At 40.3% G+C, this 24,886-nt stretch overlaps 2 protein-coding genes across 7 annotated transcripts in view; one reads left to right on the top strand and one right to left on the bottom strand.

The window, feature by feature from the left end:
* Positions 1-3,624, bottom strand: part of CEP290 (centrosomal protein 290) — a 111,424-nt gene extending 107,800 nt beyond the window's left edge. For all 6 annotated transcript variants that reach the window (XM_074941927.1, XM_074941925.1, XM_074941926.1 and 3 more), the window contains exon 1: positions 3,467-3,624. The gene's annotated coding sequence lies outside the window, so the exon portion shown is untranslated. The remainder of the gene's footprint in view (positions 1-3,466) is intronic.
* A 208-nt stretch (positions 3,625-3,832) lies between these two features.
* TMTC3 (transmembrane O-mannosyltransferase targeting cadherins 3) overlaps positions 3,833-24,886 on the top strand; it is a 44,068-nt gene continuing 23,014 nt past the window's right edge. Inside the window, exons 1-7 of the mRNA XM_074941934.1 lie at positions 3,833-3,989; positions 11,021-11,157; positions 12,744-12,960; positions 15,376-15,594; positions 19,175-19,274; positions 20,096-20,211; positions 24,448-24,620. Coding sequence (XP_074798035.1) covers positions 12,772-12,960; positions 15,376-15,594; positions 19,175-19,274; positions 20,096-20,211; positions 24,448-24,620 — 797 coding nt within the window. The 5' untranslated portion in view covers positions 3,833-3,989; positions 11,021-11,157; positions 12,744-12,771. The remainder of the gene's footprint in view (positions 3,990-11,020; positions 11,158-12,743; positions 12,961-15,375; positions 15,595-19,174; positions 19,275-20,095; positions 20,212-24,447; positions 24,621-24,886) is intronic.

The raw sequence follows: 24,886 nt of genomic DNA, 5'->3' as shown, positions 1-24,886 counted from the left end.
TGAGCATGAGCTTTTGTGAGCTACAGCTCACTTCATCGGATGCATAGCATATCGTGGAAACTGCAGAAGACATTATATACACACAGAGACCATGAAACAAAACTTCCTCCCACCCCACTCGCCTGCTGGTAACAGCTTATCTAAAGTGACCATCAAGTAGGGCCATTTCCAGCACAAATCCAGGTTTTCTCACCCTTCCCCCCCCCCCCGCACACACACACACACATACAAACTCACTCTCCTGCTGGTAATAGCCCATCCCTCTTTGAAACCTCTCTTTATAATGCGGGGGGGGGGGTGAGAAAACCTGGATTAGTGCTGGAAATGACCCACCTTGATTATCATGCACATTATAAAGAGAGGTTTCAAAGAGGGATGGGCTATTACCAGCAGGAGAGTGAGTTTGTATGTGTGTGTGTGGGGGGGGGGGGGAAGGGTGAGAAAACCTGGATTTGTGCTGGAAATGGCCCTACTTGATGGTCACTTTAGATAAGCTGTTACCAGCAGGCGAGTGGGGTGGGAGGAAGTTTTGTTTCATGGTCTCTGTGTGTATATAATGTCTTCTGCAGTTTCCACGATATGCTATGCATCCGATGAAGTGAGCTGTAGCTCACGAAAGCTCATGCTCAAATAAACTGGTTAGTCTCTAAGGTGCCACAAGTACTCCTTTTCTTTTTTCTTGTTACAGTGTGTATGATAACACCCATTGTTTCATGTTCTCTATGTATATAAATCTCCCCACTGTATTTTCCACTGAATGCATCCGATGAAGTGAGCTGTAGCCCACGTAAGCTTATGCTCAAATAAATTTGTTAGTCTCTAAGGTGCCACAAGTACTCCTTTTCTTTTTGCGAATACAGACTAACACGGCTGCTACTCCGAAACAAAATTATTCAAGCAACTACATGATCTTGTTGTAACTCTTATCCTACTTTTACCTTCCCAACTGTTTTGTTTTTCTTATAACCACTTGTTAACTCCTGTCTTTTATATAGGCATCAATCTTGCAATTGGTCAAGTGGAAAGACCTCTGTGTTTGCATGAATGACTCTATTAATCCAATTATAGGATTGGGACTTTAAACTGTAAATTCTTAGGAGCACTGACTGGGTCTTCTATATGTTCTGAAAATGCAAAGGACACTTTTGGGTGCAGTAAACCAAATAATGCTATAAAGTATCAGTTTATTGACGATGGCACAGTCAAAAAAACCAACACTTGCTTCCTCCACTTTCTAGAACATGCTGTGCTGGTTGTATTTGTAGATGATCTCTTTATCACAATGGATGAAGCTCGTGGGTCCATGCTGATATTATTAGATTTATCTGCCGCTTTGTATACTAATGATTGTGAGCTGTTGTTGACCAACTTGCCTGCGGACCTATGCGGCAGTAGATGGGGCTGATTTTACATGACTTGGGGTTCTCAAATGGCTCCTCTTCCCTAAAAGTCATCTCATACAGGGCTCCATTTAGTTACCCCTCTTCTTCAGTGTACAATATGTATAGGATCATTGAGCGGGTATATTAGGAGATATGGCTTGTGATGCCATCAGTATGCTGATGACACACAACTCTTAATTTTTTTCATCTCAGCCAGCCAGAGTGATGAACTACATTACCTTGTAGCTGTCTGAAATTGGAGCATGGTTGAGATGTAGTTCAATCCAATATGACTTGAATATAACACATTATAGTTTATATAGTCCAATACTTTAAGTGAAGTGTGACGAATGGATAAGCAAGTTCTATTAATGGCACCATCTGTGACCTAGGAACCTCTGGGTGCCAACTGGCAGAGGGCACAGGGGGTGCAGATACTTTTACAGGGATTTGCTGGGTTAGATATATGCATAATAGTTCACCAAAGGGTGGCATGTGAGCTCTCTACCAACAGCCAGTATCACACTAGTCATCATAATCCTTGCCAAATGTATATCTGGCTAATATTTCAAAAATTATCCATCTATATTGTAAATTATGTTCTTAAGGTAAGGCAGATCACCAGAAGGTGACACGCCACAGACAGGTTCTTTGCAGGCAGGGATAACAGATGCTTACGTCGCTGTCTGGTCATTGTATACCAGTGGTTCTCAACCTATGTACCTTTGTGGGCTGAATATACAGCTCTCTATGTGTTATGTGGGCCACATCCACAAAATATGTATGCTATCTATACGGCCCTGAGGATGTCACATGGGCCGTAGATGTGTGCTGATTGGGCCACAAGCGGCCCACGGGCTGAGAACCACTATTGTATACTGTCCACTTTATAATGGCGGTGGTTTATTTGCATAGTGACGGTGATACCAGTGGAAAAATTCTGAAAATTTATTCTTGTAGATTTCACAAATAAACAAACAGCAGGAAGGGATCCCGTTTTCAAGTAAAGACAGTGGATTGTGGGGGCACAGCCGAGAGTGAAGCATACCTTCACACCAAGCAGACAGTGTGTCATCTCTCATGAAAAAGGGATCACAGCCCACCTGGCTGGAAAGTGCCGGTGAACAATATTTTATTAGGCATGAGAGTATCTCGTTAATTAAAACTAAACCCTAGAATGTGTGTTATGATTTTATTTTATATGTAACCCTTTGTTTCTGATACTTTAACTTGCTATCCCTGGATTCTCTATACTTAGATAAATCAACTTTTGTTTTCACTCTAAACATAACTATAAGTGATGAGCGTTAAGTGGAGTGATGTAAAGTAACCAGTAAACTGAAATGTACTGCTTCTTTGCAAGCAGTGAATCTGCAAATAATGCAAGTGCCCAGTGGACCTGGGGCTGGACACTCTAGGAGATGCTCAGAGGGCTCCGGGGCTGGAGTGTGCCTATCTCTAACCTGTGGAAAGCAAAGCATAGGGTCTGCACTAGGCTAAGAGAGGAGCTGGCACAGTCAAGGCTTCCTCATGCTCAGGACAGGTGGCGGTGACCCTGGGTACCCAGGGGAGCATCACACCATCGCAATTAGCGACACGATGGCTTCACATCCTTTCTCTTTGCCAGGAACGTTTTTAAAGGCTTGACACGCACCCCATGGTTCCCTCACACGCCACCGGCCCCGCGACCATGGCTGTGGATCTTCCCCATCAGCGTGTGCCGGGCGCGCACCGCAGTCTCCGCTCGCACACGGCCTCCACCAGCAAGAGCCGTGCTCCTGCCCACGCGGGCCCAGGCCCCCCCACGGCGCGTGGCCGCGCTCTGCAGGGAGGCAGCTGCGCTCTCCCACCGGGCCACAGCCAGGCTCCTCAGGCGCGCAAGGCGCTGCCAGCGGGAGGCTGCGGCGCGGCCCCCTCGCAAGTGCCCGGATAACGCGCCCCGAGCATGGGCCCCGTGGAGGCGGGACGTGGGGAGAAGACGGGGGCCGCCGCTACCACCCCAACTGCCCTCCAGGCCCACCGACGGCCTCCCCCCTGCCCGGCAGCTCCCCTCCTCCCCCACCGCCGCGCCCTCCTGCCCTCACCCGTCTCCGTTGAAGCTACCGGAGGCAACGGCTGCTGCTAGGCGACACCATCAAACATCGCTCCGCGGCTGCGCTCAGCCTGCGCAGGGCGGGACTCGGATAAGCGTCGACGTTTGTCGAACCAAAACTCCCGCGAGCCTACAAGCCCCAGCGTGCACAGCGGAGACTATCACTCCCGCCATGCAACACGCCACAAAAAACAAGGACGGCTCTCCATGGCACAGAAGATCGCTCTTTGTGCAAGGGGAATCCGCCAAGCCTAAATCCAAGACTACATTTCCCAGCATGCCTTCCGGCCTCGCCGAGACTTCAGGTCCTAGTGCCCTAGGCTACCTCAAGCCAGCCGGCACGCTGGGACCTGTAGTCTGGAGGGACAGCTCCCGGCATCCTTCGGGCCGGCGGTGGCTCTACGCTTGCGTAGCGCAGAAGGGAGCGTCCCGGGTATCCCCAGCAGGGGCTCGATAGCCGCGGAACGAGTTATGGGCGTTTGCAGCAGGGAGAGAGCGTTACCCCCGGGCGCCAGGTAGGGGAGCGCTGGAAGGGTGGGGCGATGCGGGCGGCCGGGCTGGGGCCTCCCCCAGGCGAGTGGGGCGGAGGGGACACGACGGGGTGGGTGATGCCGCCCGCGCTCCTCCGCCGGGGCGGGGCTACTCCGCTGCCCTCCCCCCTCCGAGCCGCGACGTGATCCCGCTGCCCTGTCCCGGCTCCTGCGCGCCCCTTGCCGCCTCGCGATGGGCAGCGGGGCGGGCCCAGCCTCGGAGCTGCCCCTTCCCTGAGTCTTGCCTCAGCGTCGGCTGCGAGGCCCCTGGACCACCACGGGGGCGGGTCCTTTCAGGCCTGCTTCAGCCGTACACCCCTCCCAGCCTGCAGAGCAGGGGTTTGCCCCGGCCCCCTAACGATCTCTCTCCGCTGCTCTGCCCCCGGGAGAGGCTGCATTGCAGTGTTACTGTCGGCATATAGCTGGCCTGCTGTGACTGGGGGCTCCTTGGGGCAGGGACCAGTGTCTTGTGTTTGGTTTCAGAGTAGCAGCCGTGTTAGTCTGTATTCGCAAAAAGAAAAGGAGTACTTGTGGCACCTTAGAGACTAACCAATTTATTTAGGCATAAGCTTTCGTGAGCTACAGCTCACTTCATCGGATGCATTCGATGAAGTGAGCTGTAGCTCACGAAAGCTTATGCTCAAATAAATTGGTTAGTCTCTAAGGTGCCACAAGTACTCCTTTTCTTTTTGTCTTGTGTTTGTGCAGTGCCTGGCACAGCGGGGCTCCCCTAACTCAATCCAAGTAAGGTATAGAAAATTTGAGGATATTCTGGGAACTGAGCGAACTGGGATTGTTTAGTCTGCGGAAGAGAAGAATGAGGGGGGATTTGATAGCTGCTTTCAACTGTCTGAAAGGGGCTTCCAAAGAGGATGGATCTAGACTGTTCTCAGTGGTAGCAGATGACAGAATGAGGAGTAATGGTCTCAAGTTGCAGTGCGGGAGGTTTAGGTTGGATATTTGAAAACACTTTTTCAGTAGGAGGGTGGGGAAACACTGGAATGCGTTACCTAGGGAGGTGGTAGAATCTCCTTCCTTAGAAGTTTTTAAGGTCAGGCTTGACAAAGCCCTGGCTGGGATGATTTAGTTGGGGATTGGTCCTGCTTTGAGCAGTGGGTTGGACTAGATGACCTCCTGAGGTCCCTTCCAACCCTGATATTCTGTGATTCAGCAACAACAAAAAACCCAGTAGCATACAGCTCTGAAAGCTGAGCTTGTTTTTTCTCATTACTGTTCCTGCCATGTGTTCTTCTTTGGAAGTGGCTGTTCGTTTTTCCATGTTCTTCTTTGTATGTACTGTTGCATTTTGATGCTCAACCAAGCCTGGCACGTTTTAGGATATTTGACTCTCCCTATGTGCATACATGCCTCAGCCCTATTGTAACCCCTTTCATCCTTGAGGGAGTGCTCAAATTCTAATATAGCTTTCTCAGGGGTCACTTTAACTTTTTTCTAGGCATCCAGTTGCAGGTAACTAATCCCAGTTTAAATAAAAGCAATGCTTAGGCCATGTCTACAGTACCACCGCTATGGCAGCACAGCTACAGCACGGCAGCTGTGCCACTGTAGTGCACAATTTTTCACAAACTCAAGGGATATAGCTATGTAAATCTAATTTTTAGATGTATACTCAGTCTTATTTAGCAGGGTTGGGAAAGCAGGAGTGACTATACAGAAATCCAGAGAAGACTGTAACAAACTTCACAGTGACTTAACCAAGCTAAGTGAGTTGGCATGATGATTGCAAATGACATTGTATATAGGTAAATGCAAAATAATGCATATTGAAAAGAAATATTAAACTGTTCATATGCCCTAGAGTGTTCTGAGTCAACTATCTACTCCTGTGGGAATTCTGTGCCTAAAAATTCTGAACAAAAATTTAAACACCCCCCTTCCTCCCCCGCCGCGAACCGAACTATAAACCGACTTTCAATGAAGATTAGAAATTCTGGTTTATAGCACTTTCTGGTTGGTATGGGGCCTGATAACACAGCTTTTATTATATAAGGAACAGAATGGAGAATACTACAGCAAATATCCCATTACGTAAATCTATATGTGGCCTCATCTAGTAAACTGCATTACTGGTCCCCCAGTTTCAAAAAGAATGTTGTAGATTGAGGGTTTGAAGAAAGGCAAAGAAACTATCAGAAGGATGGAAAAAACTTTCACAAGAGATTGAAAAGACTGGGACTGATTACCTTAGAAAGGAGCTAAACAAGAAGGAATAAGATAAAGTATACAAAATAATGAATGGTACAAAGAAGTTGGACTGGAAGCTTCTGTTCTCCATGTCTCATAATACAATGAAAAGTGGGACAGTCAATGAAATTAAAAATGCCAAATTTAAAACCAGTAAACACAAGATATAATTAAACTTGTGGAACTTGTAGCCACAGGCTGTTGAAGCCAAAGGCTTACAAGAGCTCTGCTTCTTTTGAAAAGAATTAAAGTTACTAACTGTTTGTTATTAATGTTTTCAGTTGAGAGCTTCTGAAAGAAAGAGAGAAAGAAAATTGGAATATATCTGAACCCTCAGAAATATTGAGTAGATGTAAATTATATGTAATATTTTTCAGGAGTTAGAACTGTAGCACAAAAACTTGCTACAGCTTACTTCACAGTCCTAGTGTCTGAGGAATTTCAATGGAAACCTATTCTTGTCAGGTTTCCACACAGTTTTGAAAAAAGCTAAGTGAATCAAACTGTAATTCATCTATGTAAAAGTGCATGTGGTGTTGCATCATGAACTGTTCTTAATGCACTTCTTCTGTGTTGGAATTACTTTACCATCTTTACACAGAACTTGAAAAGATTTATTAGAGCAGTATTCTGGGAATAATATAAAATACATGCTATACAAGACTTATACACTGTATACAAGACTTACACAATGTAAACGTATTTCCCTTCTACTATTTGAATATGGAATAACCAAAGGTGTATAATATACATGTGTAAAATAGTTATTGTGTGAAAAAAGTAGTAAATGTTACACAACTAGTAGAAGAGGAAAATTCAGTCCACTTCCAGTTGTATAAAATTGACTCTCAATTAATGAGAGGTCTGTCTGATCAATATAAGCCCAATTCTTTTTTTCCTGCAAGATTCCATGATAGGAATGATGTTGCAGAGAGCTTGCTTCCCACAGGATTGCTAATTATGGAACAGTGAATAGCTGTACCATACTTCAAGTTACAACAGCATTTCTGTCTAAACATGAATTTTCTAACTTCTCCACACAGGTAGTCAGATCATCTTGAAAACTGACATGCAAATTCAGGCTAGAGTTTATGGTTTTATATTTAGGGCTGCTTGGTCTAGGGGTTCCTGGTTACTCTCAAAAGTCTACTCCTTATTCCCCTTATGGCCTGTTTTTCTAAATTCAATTTTCTTAACCATTTTTGTTGGTATGAGGGGAAAAAAAATCTGTGGGCAACAACCACATGAAATTGTATCACTGGCTTGCCCCACTGAGATCTGGTGTTCACTACAAACAATTTGTGAAACCTTATAAATAAAAATGTTGTTCAACTTTATTTCTGTTTCTAGAGTAATATGCCAGAACGTTGTTCTAGCATAAAATGCCAGCACTGTACATGGAGGTAATTGAGATCCCTTGCACACAAAATTCCCACTAATTAGGGGAAAGTAACCTGGGTGAGAGCCAGAAGGCCATGAACTAAAGTCTCCTCTTTAACGGGCAATATTTCGGTGCTTCTCATGATTCTTATTATTGGTTAATACCCCATATTCTCTGCTTCGGATAGACAACTATCATATCCCACCTGTCTTACCAGTAAGATAACTGAGATTGCGTCAGCTTTCTGTGGCTCATGCAGTGAATAGACCCTAGGTCTTTAAGGTATAAGACTCAAGTCTTCCGCATTCAGCCACCCTGGCTTTTGAAATGACTGTATCAAATCTCAGTGCTTACTTAGTCTGTCAGTAACAGCTTCCCTAACGACTAGATCAGCGATTCTCAAACTGTGTGGGTCATGACCCCATTTTAATGGGATCATCAGGGCTGGCTTAGACTTGCTGGGGTCTGGGGCCCAAGCCCGAGGGCTTCTGCTTTGGCCTCCCAGCCTGGGATATTGTGGCTTTGGCTCTCTTTCTCCCCTTGGTCCCCCCTTCCTGGGGTCCTGTAGCAATGTTTCTTGTCAGAAAGGGATCGCGGAGCAATGAAGTTTGAGAACCCCGGCACTAGACTACAGTTCCTTTACCGAATTAGGAATAGAACCCGGGGATCCTGATTCCCAGCGTTCTAATGATGTCTTGCAAAAAGTTTTGCAACGTATTTGGAAGGTGTGTTAGCTCCAGGGGTAGAAGATTGTGGTGTGGATTTAAAGGTCCCTAATGCTGAGGTGAGTCAGTATAATTCAGCGTATTGTAATTTCTGTCTTGCCCATGTAAAGTTGCAGCCAGTTTTCAGTTTATAAATCTTCGCATGCTCTCCTTAATTCACCAAAAAAGTCAAATGGCTTTGGCCTGACAAAGGTTTTACAGGGTAACTTCTCACAGAGCCAGAAACATAATCCAGGTTCTTCAGATAGCAGAACCTACTCATCCACTAAGGGAACGTCGACATGGTAGTTTTTACCCCCATTGCTGGAGCCCCGCAAGCCTGAGTTAGCTGACCTGGGCCAGCCACAGCTGTGCTGTGGGTCTTTTATTTCAGTGTAGACATACCCTTAGTTACATTGCCTTTACAAAGATCTGTGAGACACACACATGTTTGCCTAACAAATAATTGTACATAATGATATTTCTGTATTGTGAATGAGAGAAGGAACTGCAGGGAAAAGGGATGATACTGAAGTTGAGGAGATGGACTGGAGCTTAGAAATCGGTTTTCTCCTGTGCGCTGCAACAGACATCCTATGTGATGGTGGGCAAATCACATAAATCAGGATTTTCAGAGGTGACCTCTAAATTTGGCCATAATCTCCCTTCTCTAAAATGGACACCATGATATTTTCCTCCCTCACAGAGGTAATATGCAGATAACTATGGTAATAGTAAAGGTACAAAACAACCAGGAGCTGTGCAAGGAGAAATGAATGGTAAGAGGGATCAGGACTCAAAGGTATATTAGGAGTTCCAGTAACATTGGGAGGATTGGAACTGGGTTGGGGTAAGTGGGATGGCCACTTTGGATTTTTGCTGTGTAAGGGAAGGAGGGCAAGGCTCAAGGAAACATAGAGTGAGATGGGGAGCCAGGGATCAATGTTGGGCAAAGCCTTCTGTGTAAAGAACTATCCCCAGTGAACTTGGCCGAGTGCAGGCACTCGCTCAAGTGCTATGTTTGTGTGACATTCCCCAATGTGCAACCTGAACTGCTGTGTCTCCTTAGTTCTCCAGCCTGGGATGCCTTCTACACAGTTTTGCTAGTGAACAGTAAAACCCCTCTAGGCTCTGCTCACTCATAGCAACGAGCATGCAACGAGCATTTCCTGGGGGTTTTTTGGTTTTGGTTTTTGAAGCTTATGGTTCATGTTCCTCCACAACCCTAACAATAACAATCTTGGCCACCTTAACTGAGCCTTTCCTGGTTTTCTGACATTTGAGTTTGGGATTGTGAAGTGCAATATTCCAAAAGGGTACTGGGAAGCAGAAGACCCCTCTTCTGCACCAGCCTTAACTTCTCCTTAAAAGAACTTTCTGTAAGTGATGTTCAATTATATTTGACACATTTATTTTTTAAAATTCAGTGACTTATTCTCTTTTTTTAATTACAAAGGTATTTTTAAATTTGAGGAGAGGATCCCTGCGATAGTTGAATTGCTCTATTACTCTACACTTGGAGTACTGAAAAAGTCTTCTGTGCTATTTGTAAAGAAAACCCCTTCCAACTCTCACTTTCTTGATTTCAGTTTCTTCTGACTGATTCTTCTCAAAGCTACCGGGCTAATAGCACATCTTATATCTCATGGTCTCTTCAAATGCATACTCCCTTAGGCCCTGGGCCCCCAGCCATCACCTCTATCTAGCAGTGGAATCATGGAATTCTCTTGCCCTCAGACCAGACCTGGGCTTCAGTCCCCTGTGATGAATCGTAATGATTTGATCACACCTGACTTATCTTCAGTACTTGAAGTTTTGCTCCTTCCAGGAGTAACGGTTAGTGGTAACCAGGGACCAAACAACCTCTTTAAAACAAAGTATTATTTATTTAGGAAAAAACCTTTTAAGATAACTCAAATATTAAAACACTAAAACAGACTATGCACATGTCTAGTTTACCAGGTGTCTAACCATCTGACACACTTGCTTGGAGTTCTGTGGCTTGAGAGTCACCTTATTATGCCCCCCTGCTTTTGTCCTCTCCGTCCAGCAAGGGGGGAGAGAGAGAGAGTCTTCCATTGTGTTGGCTGATAACATTTATTTTCCATGTCGACCAAGGCAGATGAGTGAATATACATCCCTTGTCTGGCCAAAATCTGTTTGTCAGCCCTGTCTGGGATACAGGCTCTGGGATACACACATTTTCAGTACGTATAAACAGCTCCTTAAATGTCAATTGAACATACATCTTGAAATGATTATGATGACCAGTACAACATGAGATTTTATTAGAGACCACACATGACCTTTTTTGCATAAATACTATGAAAGCAATGTGTTAGGTGAAATGAGTTTATCAGGCCTGAAAGGAGTTGCTGCTAGAGAACAGTGGACCCTTTGCCAGTTGGCACTGAGGTGTTCCTAGGGTCACACCATGTTCCACATTAGGATTATGGTAGGTCTAAGCTTCCTATTTACTCTCCAAGACCCCTAGGGTCTGGCTGCCATTGTCTGTTCCCTAATTCACGAGCCATTTCTTTCTCCAACTTACAGGTCACATCAATGTTAATAAAATAATTATTTCACAGTATTCTTAGACTATTGCATAGCAATTTAATGACTGTTTCTAGTGCTTGATGAGTTTACCAGACAACTTTGGAAGATAAAAATGAAAGAGGGGGTTCAGTTTTAGTATTTTCTCTGAATATCGTTTTTCATCTTTATAGAAAATTCCCATAAGCATGCTGTAAGTGTGATCAGGAGTAACGCCAACACAGTTTGCATAATTAGAAAAAAATATTAAGTTCACCTCTTCATGAACTTTCTACTGAGAATGCAGATAGACAAAGCGTTCACTTCAACAGTAAGTTAAACTTCTTATCATTACTTTCTTGTTGTTGAGCATCTAAGGTACTTAACTGAAGCACTTAAGTTTTCTATAGAATGTTTTCTGTATATTCCAGAAGGTTGGGTTTATATGATTTAGTTTTCTTTTTAGTAGCTGTTTTCCACAAAAAATTATATTAAAAATGCAGTTTTAAAATTCTGCAAAAACATTAACAGTACAGTCTGTGCCATTTAGGGTAACGCTGTATGCTGCGAGTGTCCTCTTATTTGTGATTAGGATTTGAGAGCACTGGAGTTTTATGGTTCTGTTATTTATACTAGAGCTGTCAAATAATTAAAAGAAATCTCAATCATGAGATAAAAAAATCCTGATTAATCACAGTTTGAATCACACTGTTACATTTAAATTGGTATTCTATTATCATTTATATATATTTTGGATGTTTTTTACATTTTGAAATATATAGATTTCAGTTACAACACAGTACAAAGTGTACAGTGCTCACTTTATATTACTATTTTTAAATTACAAATATTTGCACTGTAAACAAGATAAAATAAATAGTATTTTTCAGTTCACCTCATACAGGTACTGTAATGCATTCTCTTTATTATGAAAGTTCAACTTACAAATGTCAAATTATTATATATTTTGTACATAACTGCACTCAAAAACAAAACAGTGTAAAACTTTAGAGTCTACAAGTCGAAGCATGAAGGGGCATATGAATGTTTAGCATATCTGGCACATAAATACCTTGCAATGCTGGCTACAACAGTGCCATGCGAATACCTGTTCTCACTTTCAGGTGACGTAAATAAAAAAACAGGCAGCATTATCTCCCGGAAATGTAAACAAACTTGATTGTCTTAGCAATTGGCTGAACAAGAAGTAGGACTGTTTGAGGTGAATTGAAGAGTACTATTTATTTTATCTTTTTTTTACTGTGCAAATATTTGTAATAAAAATAATATAAAATGAGCACTGTACACTTTGTAATTGAAATCAATATATTCGAAAAAGTAGAAAAACATCTAAAAATAGTTATAATAAATTTAAATTGGTAGTCTTGTTGTTTAACAGTGCAATTAATATTGCGATTAATCATGATTTTTTTAAAATTTAATTTATTTTGCTATTAGGGTAACTCCGTATTAATTGAATGCATTAACTGTGATTAATTGATAGCCCTAATCTATACCATTCATAGGGCAGTGCTCTGACTACAAGTGTCTCTGGCAGCAAGGCTTATGGTATGTGATGGCCACTTCTGAGTTTTTTATAAATTGAAATAAGTAAATGAAACACAGCAGGAGAGAGGTTTGTTTGGATGTAAGCCTTCATTAAGGGGAGAAAGTTTAGTCACAACATTATTCTTAATGTTAGGTTTTGTAAAATTTGTTTTGAAAACCTCAGTTTTAAGCTTAAATTTATTACTGTGAACTCGTGTGTATAAATTTAGTTTTGAATGAATTTAGTTTTTTAGTGCTTATACCTTTCTAATATGGATTGTTCTAAATCTACGTTCAACAACTGAAGTTGAAATAAACTAAAATTGAAATCAATAAAATGTGTGTTCATGGTTCTGTCCATTTTTCCAGATTTAATCCATGAAAGCTTGCGGAGAAGATGGCTGATGTTAGCCTGAAGGAAATAGCACTAATAATAGGTGTGGTGGCAGCCTGTTACTGGAACAGTCTCTTCTGTGGCTTTGTTTTTGATGATGTTTCAGCAATTCTGGACAATAAAGACTTGCATCCTTCTACTCCTTTAAAAAATCTGTTTCAGAATGACTTCTGGGGGACTCCTATGTCTGAGGTAAATTGGCCATAAGATATATTTAGTCTCAGAAATACTGTAAGTTCTTCAAAGTTCCACTTCTTATGTTCTCCTTTATCATTTCATTTTTACAGAATAGTTTGTTTCATAGTTGGTAAATAATACCCATTTCTAACCTGTTTGTTTTATAAACTCGTTCGGTTAATCAACAGTGTATTGCTACAAAATATAAACTAGTCCTGTATCACATACCATGCTTTTGTCCATCCAGTCTTATTTTTATATTAGAACTTGTAGTATCTGAACACTACTGAAGAATTAAAAACAATAACAACAAAAAACCCTAATAGTAGACCATTCTATAGAAACTGGAAGAAAAGATGGTCTTGTAGTTCATGCAGTTGCCTGGTACTTGGGAGAGATGAGTTCTCAGCTCTGCTATCAGCTTTACCTTGGGCAAATCGCTTCATCTCCCTAGGTGAAATCCTGGCAAAATTCCTTTTGACTTCGTTGGGGCCAGCATTTCACCCTCTGTGCCTCACTTCCAAATATTTCCCTATCTTACATAAGAAATTCATTAATGTTTTGGAGGCACTCAGCTACTACAATGGGCGGGGTGGGGTTGGGGGGGCATATAAGTACCTAGGAAAGCCTCTGTACACGGTCTGTTATATCCTCAGGTCTGATGTTAGACATTCTGAGACCTTAGTAGAAATACAGAGATTAAATAAAATATGCATGTATATATTCACAGCTATAATCCAACTGCTGAAAAGTAAATGGTCTCACATATACAAAACTGCCAAGCTCTATTTAATTGTAATGTTTCAGGGTAGCAGCCGTGTTGGTCTGTATTTGCAAAAAGAAAAGGAGTATTTGTGGCACCTTAGAGACTAACAAATTTATATGAGCATAAGCTTTCGTGAACTACAGCTCACTTCATCGGATGCATGCGATGAAGTGAGCTGTAGCTCACGAAAGCTTATGCGCAAATAAATTTTTTAGGTTTACATTACAATTAAAGACTAACAGTTGAATATTGAATTTTTTTCAGTTTGAAAGAAACCCAAAGAACTATTACAACACTTCAACCATTAGGAATGTGCTTTACTAGTAAACAAATCTACTCTCATTATTGGTTTAATTACCTCTGATACAGTCTCATTATTTTACAGTTCATAATGACTGTACCCTGAAGTAAAACAAAATTTCAGATACATCAAATGTTTACCTATGTTGTTTAGTTTTACAGATCACCCAACAATTTAAGAAATGTCAGTACAATCCATGTATTTGTTGATGAATATTATTTATTTTTCTCAGTTTGATAACTTCCTAAGGTTTAGTATCACAAAAATAAAATAAAATGCCATAAAAGTAGTTTGGAAACACTTCCATATATTTTAAAATATCTTTTTGTGGCTGTGATATTTTATCGTTTTAAGAAACGGTCCTCTGACTATATAGCCATGAGATAGGATTTGGGACTTTCTTACTAGCTGGCAGTGTTAGTATATAATACTGTAGATGCATTTATAATTTCTAGTGCCTATATTAATAGCAATTGAGGTACCTTTCAAGGAAGAGTTATATTAATATCCTACTTATTGTGACTTCACAGTCTTATGTCAATGCACAAACTCATTTCATATCTAAGAAAAATTATCTTTATAATGACATGTGGCAACACTACTAACTCCCAGTAATCTAGAGAGAGTTCTCACCAAACTTTATGTTCAGAATGTCTAAATTATAAAATTTAGTTATCAATTAAACAGATTAATAATCTTTGTGAAACTATCCTACTCGTTTAATCTCAAATACTTCTTATTTAAAAAAATTTGTATTTTTAAGACATGCCAGACTGGAATGGTATAAATAGCGTGGATGATAATGCGTAATACGATACACATTTTGTTCTCATTTTTCTGGTTAAACTAGCTTTGAGTACACATTATATAATTCAGAAGTGTGCTCATGAGGGCCAGATAAGAACGTAGATAGATACAAACTTTGCTCATATATCAAACTAATACATCTATTTAAAGTAGTTGAATTTTATTTTTATATTTTTGGCCATTTTTATTAGTGCTTTATCTAGTAGAGCAGCAGCTACAGTAAGTAGTGTATCAGACAGTATACTTGAAAACATACAAAACCCATTTGGAAGCTGGGGAAATGGTCACAATTAACTCTTTACATTTTTCCTATCTTACCATTTTTCCTGTTCTCCTTAATTCTCCCTGGAATTTTAAATGGATGTCAGTCTCTACTTTCTGTTCTTAACTGCTGTGTAGTGCTGCTCTGCACTGTTAACCAACTGGTGTGTTCATCTTAGGTAGATGCACTGCAGTAATGGAAAAAATACTTGTGTATAGTTGAAATTGTTTTGGGGTTAAAGGCCCTGTATAAGTGTAAGCTGATGATTATTATTGTTTATTTATTTCCCTGTAGGAGAGGAGTCATAAGTCATATCGACCTCTTACTGTCCTCACATTTCGTTTAAACTACCTGTTCAGTGAGTTAAATGCCGTTTCTTATCACCTCCTAAATCTGGTTTTTCATGCGGTGGTTTGCATAGTCTTCCTCAAGGTCTGTAAGCTTTTTCTGGACAACAGGAGCAGTGTAATTGCATCCTTGCTATTTGCAGTGCACCCAATACACACTGAAGCGGTAGGTAAACCTGAGAAGGGCATTTTTCATTCATTTATTAAAATGTTTGGCTCCGTTTAATTTCATATGTGTATATGGTGTGTGTGTGTGTGTGTGTGTTAGTATATTGTAGCTTCTAAAAGTATTTATACTGCTGAGGTGTAAGAAAAACTATCATAAAGTAAAACGCATTTTAACAGTGAGGATTTGATAAGGCTTTTGCTATTGTGCAAAAAAAGTTCCACAGTTTAAATCTATCCCAATTCAGTAAAGCCACAATTTTCTGTTTCACGTTCAATTGCTTTTGTGATCTCAATCCAATTCATAGTGGACAAGTAGCTGCATTGCAAAACTAATAATTCAACACAATTAGAAATAATTGTCAATCATAGCACAAAAGTCAAGGATGATCCAGATCCTGGTTGTTTGTTTTTTTTTTGTTTTGTTTTTATTTTTATTTTTAAACAAAGTTGTGGAAGCTTTTCCTGGAGGCAGTTAACTTAGCTCACGTAATGAGTGAACTTCTGGCTCTAGCTAATAATTCATTTTACACTAAGTTCTACAAGGATTTAGGTATTGCTGTGGTCACACTTTAAGTCCCTTCTGAAAGTGGTAATGGAGTTCCACTCCAATTACACCAATCATCCTGCCAACCTTTTTTCATTACTGTACAGCCATCAGAATAAGGCCTTTTTCTACAAGTTTGATGTGAAAATATCTGTTTTATATCTGGAACATACAGTAAAGCCCTTAGGAACATGGTGGCTGTCATACTAGATTAGACTTGTGGTCCATCTAGTCCAGTGTCCTGTCTTTGACAGTGTCCAGTACTGGAAACTTGAGAGAGATGCAAGAATTTCCATAGTAGACATGGTATACCCTGGCCATACAAGATATTTTTCCTAACCTCAGACTGAGGTTGGTTATGCCTGGAAGGTTAAGGATTTATACCTCCTTGTTATTTGCGTTCTCTCGTGTAATCTGTGGATGTTATCAGAATCAATTTATTATCCTCTTTTTGCCTCCTACTGATCTCTTGATTTCTGGGATATCTTGTGGCAGAGAGTTTCACAGGTTATTTATGCGTTTTATAAAAACTATTTCCTCGTTTCAGATTTGAATGATTGCTTTCGATTTCATTGGTTGCTCCATTGTTCTCTAATTTGGTGTATCCAGTGGAGTCACTTTATACTGTTCATTATTTTCTTATATCTCCATCGTGTCTTCTTTTAATCATTATGGAAGTATTTTCCCTGCCACATTCATTGTCCATCATTGGACTACTTCTGTTTCTGACATTGAGTGTCTTTCAGACTCACAATCTATCTGTCTTGTTTGACACCAAAACAATAAACTTCGTTATTGCCAAGAATACATTGTCTACAGGGCTTTTTGATTGTATTTTTACTGCTTGAGCCAGCCAGGCTGGTAGCTTGGTAATGTCACAACTCAATTCTTTTTGGAACGGAGCAGCTCTGGTTAGCTAGCATCAGATCTGTTTCTATCCCAGAGATTTGTAAAGCAGCTACATGGTATTTTCTGTACATATTTCCAAGTGCATCTTTGCATAGATTGGGTTTCCATCCAGGATGACATTGTTCACAGACCTGCTCCCCACACACTCCTAATCCGAAGAATTGTATTTGTGTCAGGAATTCTCTTTAAATTGCCCACTTTTGAAAATTTTCTGAATATATCTTAGTCCTCCACAACTTTTTGCATTGTAAAGGAGTTAGTTTCTCTTTTTGGTATATATGAAAGATATTCCTGTTTTTTACCTTTTAAGGCATGGTTAGATTTGATTTTTCTCTTGTTAATCTTTATTTCTTATTTTAGAGATGTATCTTTAGCTTTAGTGCCCAAGGGTGGGAAGCATACGTTTGGGGAAAATAATACCCATTTATAATTCTTGTTCTCTAAACATACAGATATCTCTGCATCACCACACAACTTTCCCCCTCAGAATTTGAAGAAAATATTTAGAATATTTTTACCTTATTTTTAATTGTTTTTTGAGTCAACATACTTTCCTTTGAAAACATGCAATCTTAAGTATCTCAAACTTCCAAAAATTTAAAGTCCTGGGAGTTCTTGTCCGGTCTTGTGCTTCCAAGCTGTCATGGATCCACATGGATCTCGCACGGCTCTGGAACAGTCCTTGAGAGGACTCATTTAGAATGTTAACCCCCTACAGGGTCACACACTCACTGGGGTAAGCCCCTTGGCTTCATCACCTCCTGGGATCAAACCCTGGAGCCTTCTGCACACCCAAAGGGAGCAATGTATCCCCCAACTTCCTTAGACTGGAATGACTCTCAGACAGCATTATCAAAGCAGAAGAGTTTATTAGATGTCTGGAACACAGCGTAGAAAGTTCTTAGGTAGCATCGAAGATAGATAGAAAGTTACAACACAGTCCGTCTGGCTCAGTCCTGACCTTCCAGAGCCGCCTCCTTGCCCCAGTCCAGAAGCGTGTCTCCTGCTTCCAGTAGTCCACACTATACTCAAGGGCACCTCCTCCGTTCTTTGTTCTCATTCCCGGACAAAAACAGGTAACCTGGTTATCCTTCTTAGCTCTTTGTTCTCCCGCTGGCCAGAACTGACTGGCTTCCTGCAGAGAGGGGATCAACAATCTCAGGTCTTTTGTTCTAGGCCAATGTCTGGGCCATTATCTTTTGGGTTCATCATGGGCATGGAACCCCAGACAGCCAGGTGTCAATCCCACCTGGGTTGGTACAAAGAATAAACCACCTTTTACCACCACCTAGTTAACCATTTAGCACTTAAGGAAAACTGAGGCACACACGAAATGCATACAGAATGTTAAGAAAAATTCCCGCTTCATCACACAAGCACAAACCAAAGAGTGGCAATTCAGAGAGACATATCTTTGAGAAAAAGAATTACCAGTAAGTAGTTCATTTTCTTTTCTCCGTCCTTTTATTAATTAATGTAAGGATTGACTTACCTCTCATCTTTACAGAAGCAGCTACTTATGTTAGTTCTGTTTAGCTAATAGTTTCTATTAGTGGTTCATGACTTGACCAAGTCACTCTATCATTTTATCACTTTATTTCGTTGCTGATGTGATACATTGTTCCTTTATCTTGCCTATTTACATACCCTTCTGCAATGTACAGAGGAGATGTCTGTACCCTGTTGTTTTAAAGTTATACTATAAAATTACAGTACCAATAAATTTAGGGTAAGGTCATGCTACCCTCATGCGGCACAATTAACTCCCGCTGAAATCATATTGTATGTTCTTTGCGAGGGTTATTCATGGTAAATATTGAAGTAATTTAATTAGATGGTACATGAGTAATTCCAGACATTTACCACATGAGGGCACTTGAGGACTGTATATGTAATTATCAGAAATGGTGGAAGTAGTTAAGCCGCAGTCTGATCTCAGATATATGGGTGCAGTTCTTAGTGAACTCAACAGGAGTTGCACTTATATACCTGACGAAGATTCAGGCCCTATTTTTTTTTTTCTTGTTTAGTTCTGTCTCTGGCTTCTAATTTCTGTAATATGAGCAATTTTCAAGACCTAATTCTGTTCAGAGGTTAACAGTGTTAACTTTTTTGCCCCCATCAGGTAACTGGAGTGGTTGGCAGAGCAGAGCTTTTATCATCTATATTTTTTCTAGCTGCTTTTTTGTCATACACCAAATCTAAAGGGCCAGACAATACCATAGGTAAATATCTAACATCATATATACATAACTTTTTTTTTTTTTTATTTTACTATATTGGTTTCAGGAAGTAAAATATAAACATAAATATTCCGGTTAACCAGTTAGTCTTAAAATAAGTCATCCTTAATTCAGACTGATGATGCCTTGGTAATAACATAAATAATACTTTGTACTATAAAATGCCTTTCATCTAAGGACTTCTGAGTGCTTTACAGTCATTAACTAAACCATACAACTCTCTAGTAAAAAGGGTTACTATTACATTCATTTTTATAGAGGAGAGTGTACTGGAGTACATAGGCTAATTGACTCTCTGAAATCAGTAACAGATTTGGAAGTAGAACTTAGGAGTTAAGAATCAATGATTTTCAACCTTTTTTCATTTGTGGTCCCCTAAAAAAATTTCAAATGGAGGTGCAGACCCTTTTGGAAATCTTAGGCAGGGGGGTTCACAGATCACAAGTTGAAAACGATTGGCTTAGATATACAGATATGAAAAGAAATTTTGAAAAGCTGGTAATTATTTTCTTTTCTTTTTCCTATTTGGAATATTTATATAAGTCTTCACACCTCTTTTCTTTTTCACACATTTCAGCTTCAAAGAGATGACAGAGAAACTGATAAGGTACTTTAATGTAAAGTGAGGCAAAGACAGAACAGGTGGTAAATGTGTAGGTAAACTGCAACCTAATAGGGATCTTGTTGAAATACTGGCAAGTGAAAACTGTAGATAGTTAACTTTAATTAGTCAAATTATGTTGTTCACATGGGTGTCCTGTAAAATAGTGTGTTTTTATAATGTCTGTCTTTTTACGTTGCAGTGTGGACTCCAATTGCAGTGACAGTGTGTCTAGTAGCCGTTGCAACATTGTGCAAAGAACAAGGAATAACAGTGGTGGGGATATGCTGTGTCTATGAAGTATTTATAGCTCAAGGTGTAAGTTATTGTTGTAAAAATTTCCATTTTAACTATTTCCTTTGTCAAGCAGATCTGCAGTATTTTTGTAACAGAGTTTTAAATAACCATCACATACTTGTGTGCTGAGTATTTTGTCTGCTGAAGCAAACTGTACTTTTGTGAACTGGAAAAAAAAAATTCATATGTACCCCCTCACTGTATCATGTAAATACAAAAGAACTTTTGTTAATAGATATGCAGACAAAGATATTAGCAAAAATGGAAATAAATTAAAATTTGACGTCTCTTTAATTTGAGTACAGACTGACGCTTGCAAAGGCCAGAATTATGTATATAATGTGGTTAAAGTGTAGGGTACATAAAAATTAATTTTCCTTTTAATTTCTTTACATGAAATTAGAGAAGGTGCTTTCCATCAGATGTTAATGAACTGCCAAGTGTTCTGGAGTATCACATTTGAATCAATTAGCATTTAGATTTTTGTGAAATCTCATCATTCTGTAAAGACTCTCTAAAGTCAGTTTCTAAATAAAATATATATTAAAAGGTAGGGTTTCATTTTACCCTCTGAGAGTTAAAATTTGACGTGTCCGTAATTTAATATTAACTTTCCTTTGTCAAGAGAGAGTGATATTCCTAGCAATTAAAATGTGTTTTTCTTAACGTATCTTTCAGTAGTATACTTTGTATAGTTTAAATATGTATAATTACGCATTTTAAGAAATTTTATTTTTAGAAGTTATGCGCCAAAACTGCAACAATATTTAGCCAAAATAAAAATAAATTGTCACTCACATGCATTCAAGGCTACGTTTTCAACTTTGTGTCTGCAAAAATTTGCATGTGCATTTTGTATGTGCAGTTTATGCATGTGTCTTTTGACTTGCCCCTGCCTTTGAAATTTTGGTCTGGAATTTCTAAACTAATTCAGTAGCATTTCTTTATACAGTGGATGACACTTAATAGCAAACCTGATATTAACAACTTCTTCTTTAATGGCATTTTTCCAGGAACCCATCTCATGCCATTGACATTAATGTTAATATAGGTTAATGGGTTTCAGATATTGGCAATGGCATGCTTTTTGAAAACTCTATTTGAAAGAAAGTCCCTGCCCTCAGGCAGGTTTGTGGGGTTGCAGCCAGGGAACGTACATCCTAGCACTTCCTTCCTTGGCTGCAACCCTGCCAACTTGCTTGCCCGCAGGGATCACACAGGAGGTAATAGGCTGGGGCACCCACATCCCTGCCCAAAGCAGAAGCCCTGCCAGGGTCCTGGGGTTGCTGACTGGGTGAGGAGGCAGTGGGCAAGGCGGGAGCAGGGAAGGTGGGCCTGCAACCTGGATGCCAGGGCTTTTACAGGGCACTTGAGGCTCAGAGCTGTATGGTACCTCTCCCCACTGCTATCCTGCACTAGCTGGCCCATAGCCTCCCCTCCTTGTGGAAAGTGCCAGGCTGCAGACCCCCTTCCTGCTGCTGCCTTGCCCCAGACAGGTTTGCAGGGCTCCAGCTAGGGAAGGCACCTTGCAGTGCTTCATTACTGGGCAGATCTCCACAAACCTGCCTTCATTTATTGGTAACTGCTAGATAATTGCAACTTTTTGTTGGCAACCAAGGGGTTGTTAATAAGCAGAATCTATTGTATTTTCATTATTTTGTCATTGCAAAGTCATGGGTCATCCTCATATGTCCTGTTGGAGCCCAGTGTGGCGCTGCAGATGTGCTCCAGCTTAATTTCCCCATCTGGGACAGCAGTAGATTCACTTTAACAGCCCAGGGCCAGGACACGCAAACACCATAACGAAACAGCACGTCCCCTTTTAATAAGGTTTGAGGACAGAAGCAATTACATTACACAGTTCATAAGGTCATCACCTCAGGGCCTGGATCAGAGCTAGCTCCCTATATTAAAATCCACAAAACAAAGATTGGTTGAGTTTGGTTGGGCTGATCTCCTAGATCCTGAGAGAGAAACTGAACTCAGCCTGGCTTCTACTGCCTTCTGTCCTATTCAATTTTCTGTTCCTGTTTAAACAGCCTAGCCGTAGGGGCAGGGCCTTCTTAATTATATATCAAGCTGTCTACGACTGTCCCTTAAAGAAGCAGTATATTTTTTCACAGTCTATAAGTTTTTATTGAAACCCAGTACAAAAATCTTACACTCAAAGTAAGGGAATGCTCACAGAGCCTTAATTCTGTCCACTTGCACATGTGTTACAATAGTCTAGTTATAATCCAGATTATAACAATAATAGTCCTTTTAAATAATAAAATTGAATATACTGATTTTTTTTCTATAATCGTGTACCTTAATGAAGCATCTTGGAGCATACTATTTTATGCCTGAGTTCATTGAAATTATTTATATGAAAAATATACAATAAACAGAGTTTACTTTGTATCTGTTTATGCAACAGTATATTAGTGAGAATTTATTGACATATGTGGGCCATCTGAATACATTGCTAAGTTGTATAGTGTGACAGGGTCAGGCCAGATGGCTACAGAAGGGTGATCAAAGGTAGATACATTAGCCCCAGATTAAGCAGGTCCCTTTCCCCTGAGTAAGATAATGGGCTGTTCCAGAACAATCAGGAAGTTGCTGGAACCAATTATGGTAGGCAGGCTAATTAGGACACCTGGAGCCAGTTAAGAAGCTACTAGAATCAATTAGGACAGGCAGGCTAATCAGGGCATCTGGTTTAAAAAGGACCTCACTTCAGTCCTTAACTTAGTGAGGTGCGTGTGAGGAGCTGGGAGCAAAAGGCGCACAAGGAGTTGAGAATGAGAAGGCATACTGTTGGAGGACTAGGGAGTATAAGCATCATCAGGAGGAAGGTCCTGCGGTGAGGATAAAGAAGATGTTGGGAAGAGGCCATGGGGAAGTAGCCCAGGGAATTGTAGCTGTCACGCAGCTGTTACAGGAAACGCCATAGACAGCTGTGATCCATAGGGCTCTGGGTTGGAACCCGGAGTAGAGGGCGGGCCCGGGTTTCCCCATCCCACCAACTCCCTATTGGATAAAAGAGGAGATGACCTAGACTGTGGGTCCCACCAGAGGGGAAGGTCCCTGGCCTGTCCCCTCACCCACTAGGTGGGTCAGCAGAGACTGCGGGGATTGTTCTCCTCCCTTTCCACATGCTGGCCAGTGATGAGGTTAGCTGAGTGAACGGCATGTTTGAGCCACTAGCAAAAGTGGCCAAACTGAGGGCTGCTGTGAATCTCTGAGGCGAGCAAATCCGCCAGTAAGCGCAGGACCCACCAAGGCAGAGGAGGAACTTTGTCACAATAGTTAATTGCCTAAGCCCTTGAATTGCAGCTAAAGAAAGCTAGCTGCTGTTTGAAAAGAAAATGTATAGTCATAGTGCATAGCTACTGGTAAAATTAATAAAATAAATTCCATAAAGAGAGGAAAACTCCTTATTTAAAAAGTTTTTCAATAAAAATGTATGGGACCATTATGACAGTGAAAATAGTGTTAATGTAAAAGAACAAAAAAATAAGATGTATCTACAATTGTCATAAAAATTGTGTTTGAAAATGGTGTGATCATGTAATATGGCTGTCTTCATGCATATGTATGCCATGCAGATTTAAGGTTGCACATGATACCTTAACTTTGATATTTTTTTGACTTTGGGGATTGATTTTTTTTAAGAGAAAACAAAAAGGAATTTCATTCCTTTAGAACTTAAAAGCTTTTCTGTCTTGACAAAAACTAGTAAGTGTTGTTGTTTTTTTAACTCCATAATCTGAAACTGACTAGACACCTGTGGAATGTCCTGTTCCATGCGTCTTCAGTACAGTTAGTTGTTAGCCTCAGTGAGGCCTAGTTAAGTTAGCCTCTATGAGGGCTAGTTCTGTGTCATATTACAAGCCGTTTGGCTTTAGTGCTGTTCAGAAAATGTGCAAGACTTTTTTCATAATGGAGGAAAGTGTTTCTCCCTTCCCCTCCTCCCCCCATACACAGTTTTGTATACAAAAAACATATGAAATATTTTTGCTCTTGTTTATTTAAAAAAAAAACAAAAAATTACTTTGGGCAAAGACAAACCGTGTGAAAAACACTTGGATGCTTTTGTTAAAAATATTAAAGCTTTAAAAAGTTGTTAGTTACTGGACCCAGGTAGGCAACCTTAACTTTAGCAGGCACTGACAGTCCCACTAGAATAAAGTTCATATTGGTAAAGTATAGTGAATGGTGATTAAACAAGACTGCACTGTCTGATAACATAAATCATGTTCTGTTTTCTAGTATACTTTGCCTATGCTGTTCGATGCCGCCATGCAGATTCTCCGAGGGAAATGCAGTATTCCTTATTCTATGCTCCAAACACTGTTAAAGCTTATTGTTCTGATGTTCAGTACACTGCTCCTTGTTGTAGTCAGAGTCCAGGTCATTCAGTCTCAGCTTCCAGTGTTTACAAGGTAAAAAACAAAAACTGATTTAATAGGAAAGTTTGTTTTATTTTAAAAGATAGTAATAAATCAAACTGGCCTCATTAAGTCACAATTAAAAAGGCTAGAAAATACTTTAGATTTAACTTACTTTATTATTATCTTAGAATTCTCATACAGTCTTATATATATGTGATAAATCAACCTGTTATGTTACAGCAATAACTGCAGTTGTTAAGCACCAGTATAATAGCAGTGGCCAGTGAGCACTCATTGAATGGTAAGAACATTTGGGC

The sequence above is a fragment of the Natator depressus genome, chromosome 1 (genome assembly GCF_965152275.1).
Source record: "Natator depressus isolate rNatDep1 chromosome 1, rNatDep2.hap1, whole genome shotgun sequence".
In the NCBI taxonomy this organism is placed as follows: domain Eukaryota; kingdom Metazoa; phylum Chordata; order Testudines; family Cheloniidae; genus Natator; species Natator depressus.
The sequence above is the reverse complement of the archived record's forward strand: the minus strand, read 5'-3'. Positions and strand labels throughout refer to the sequence as shown.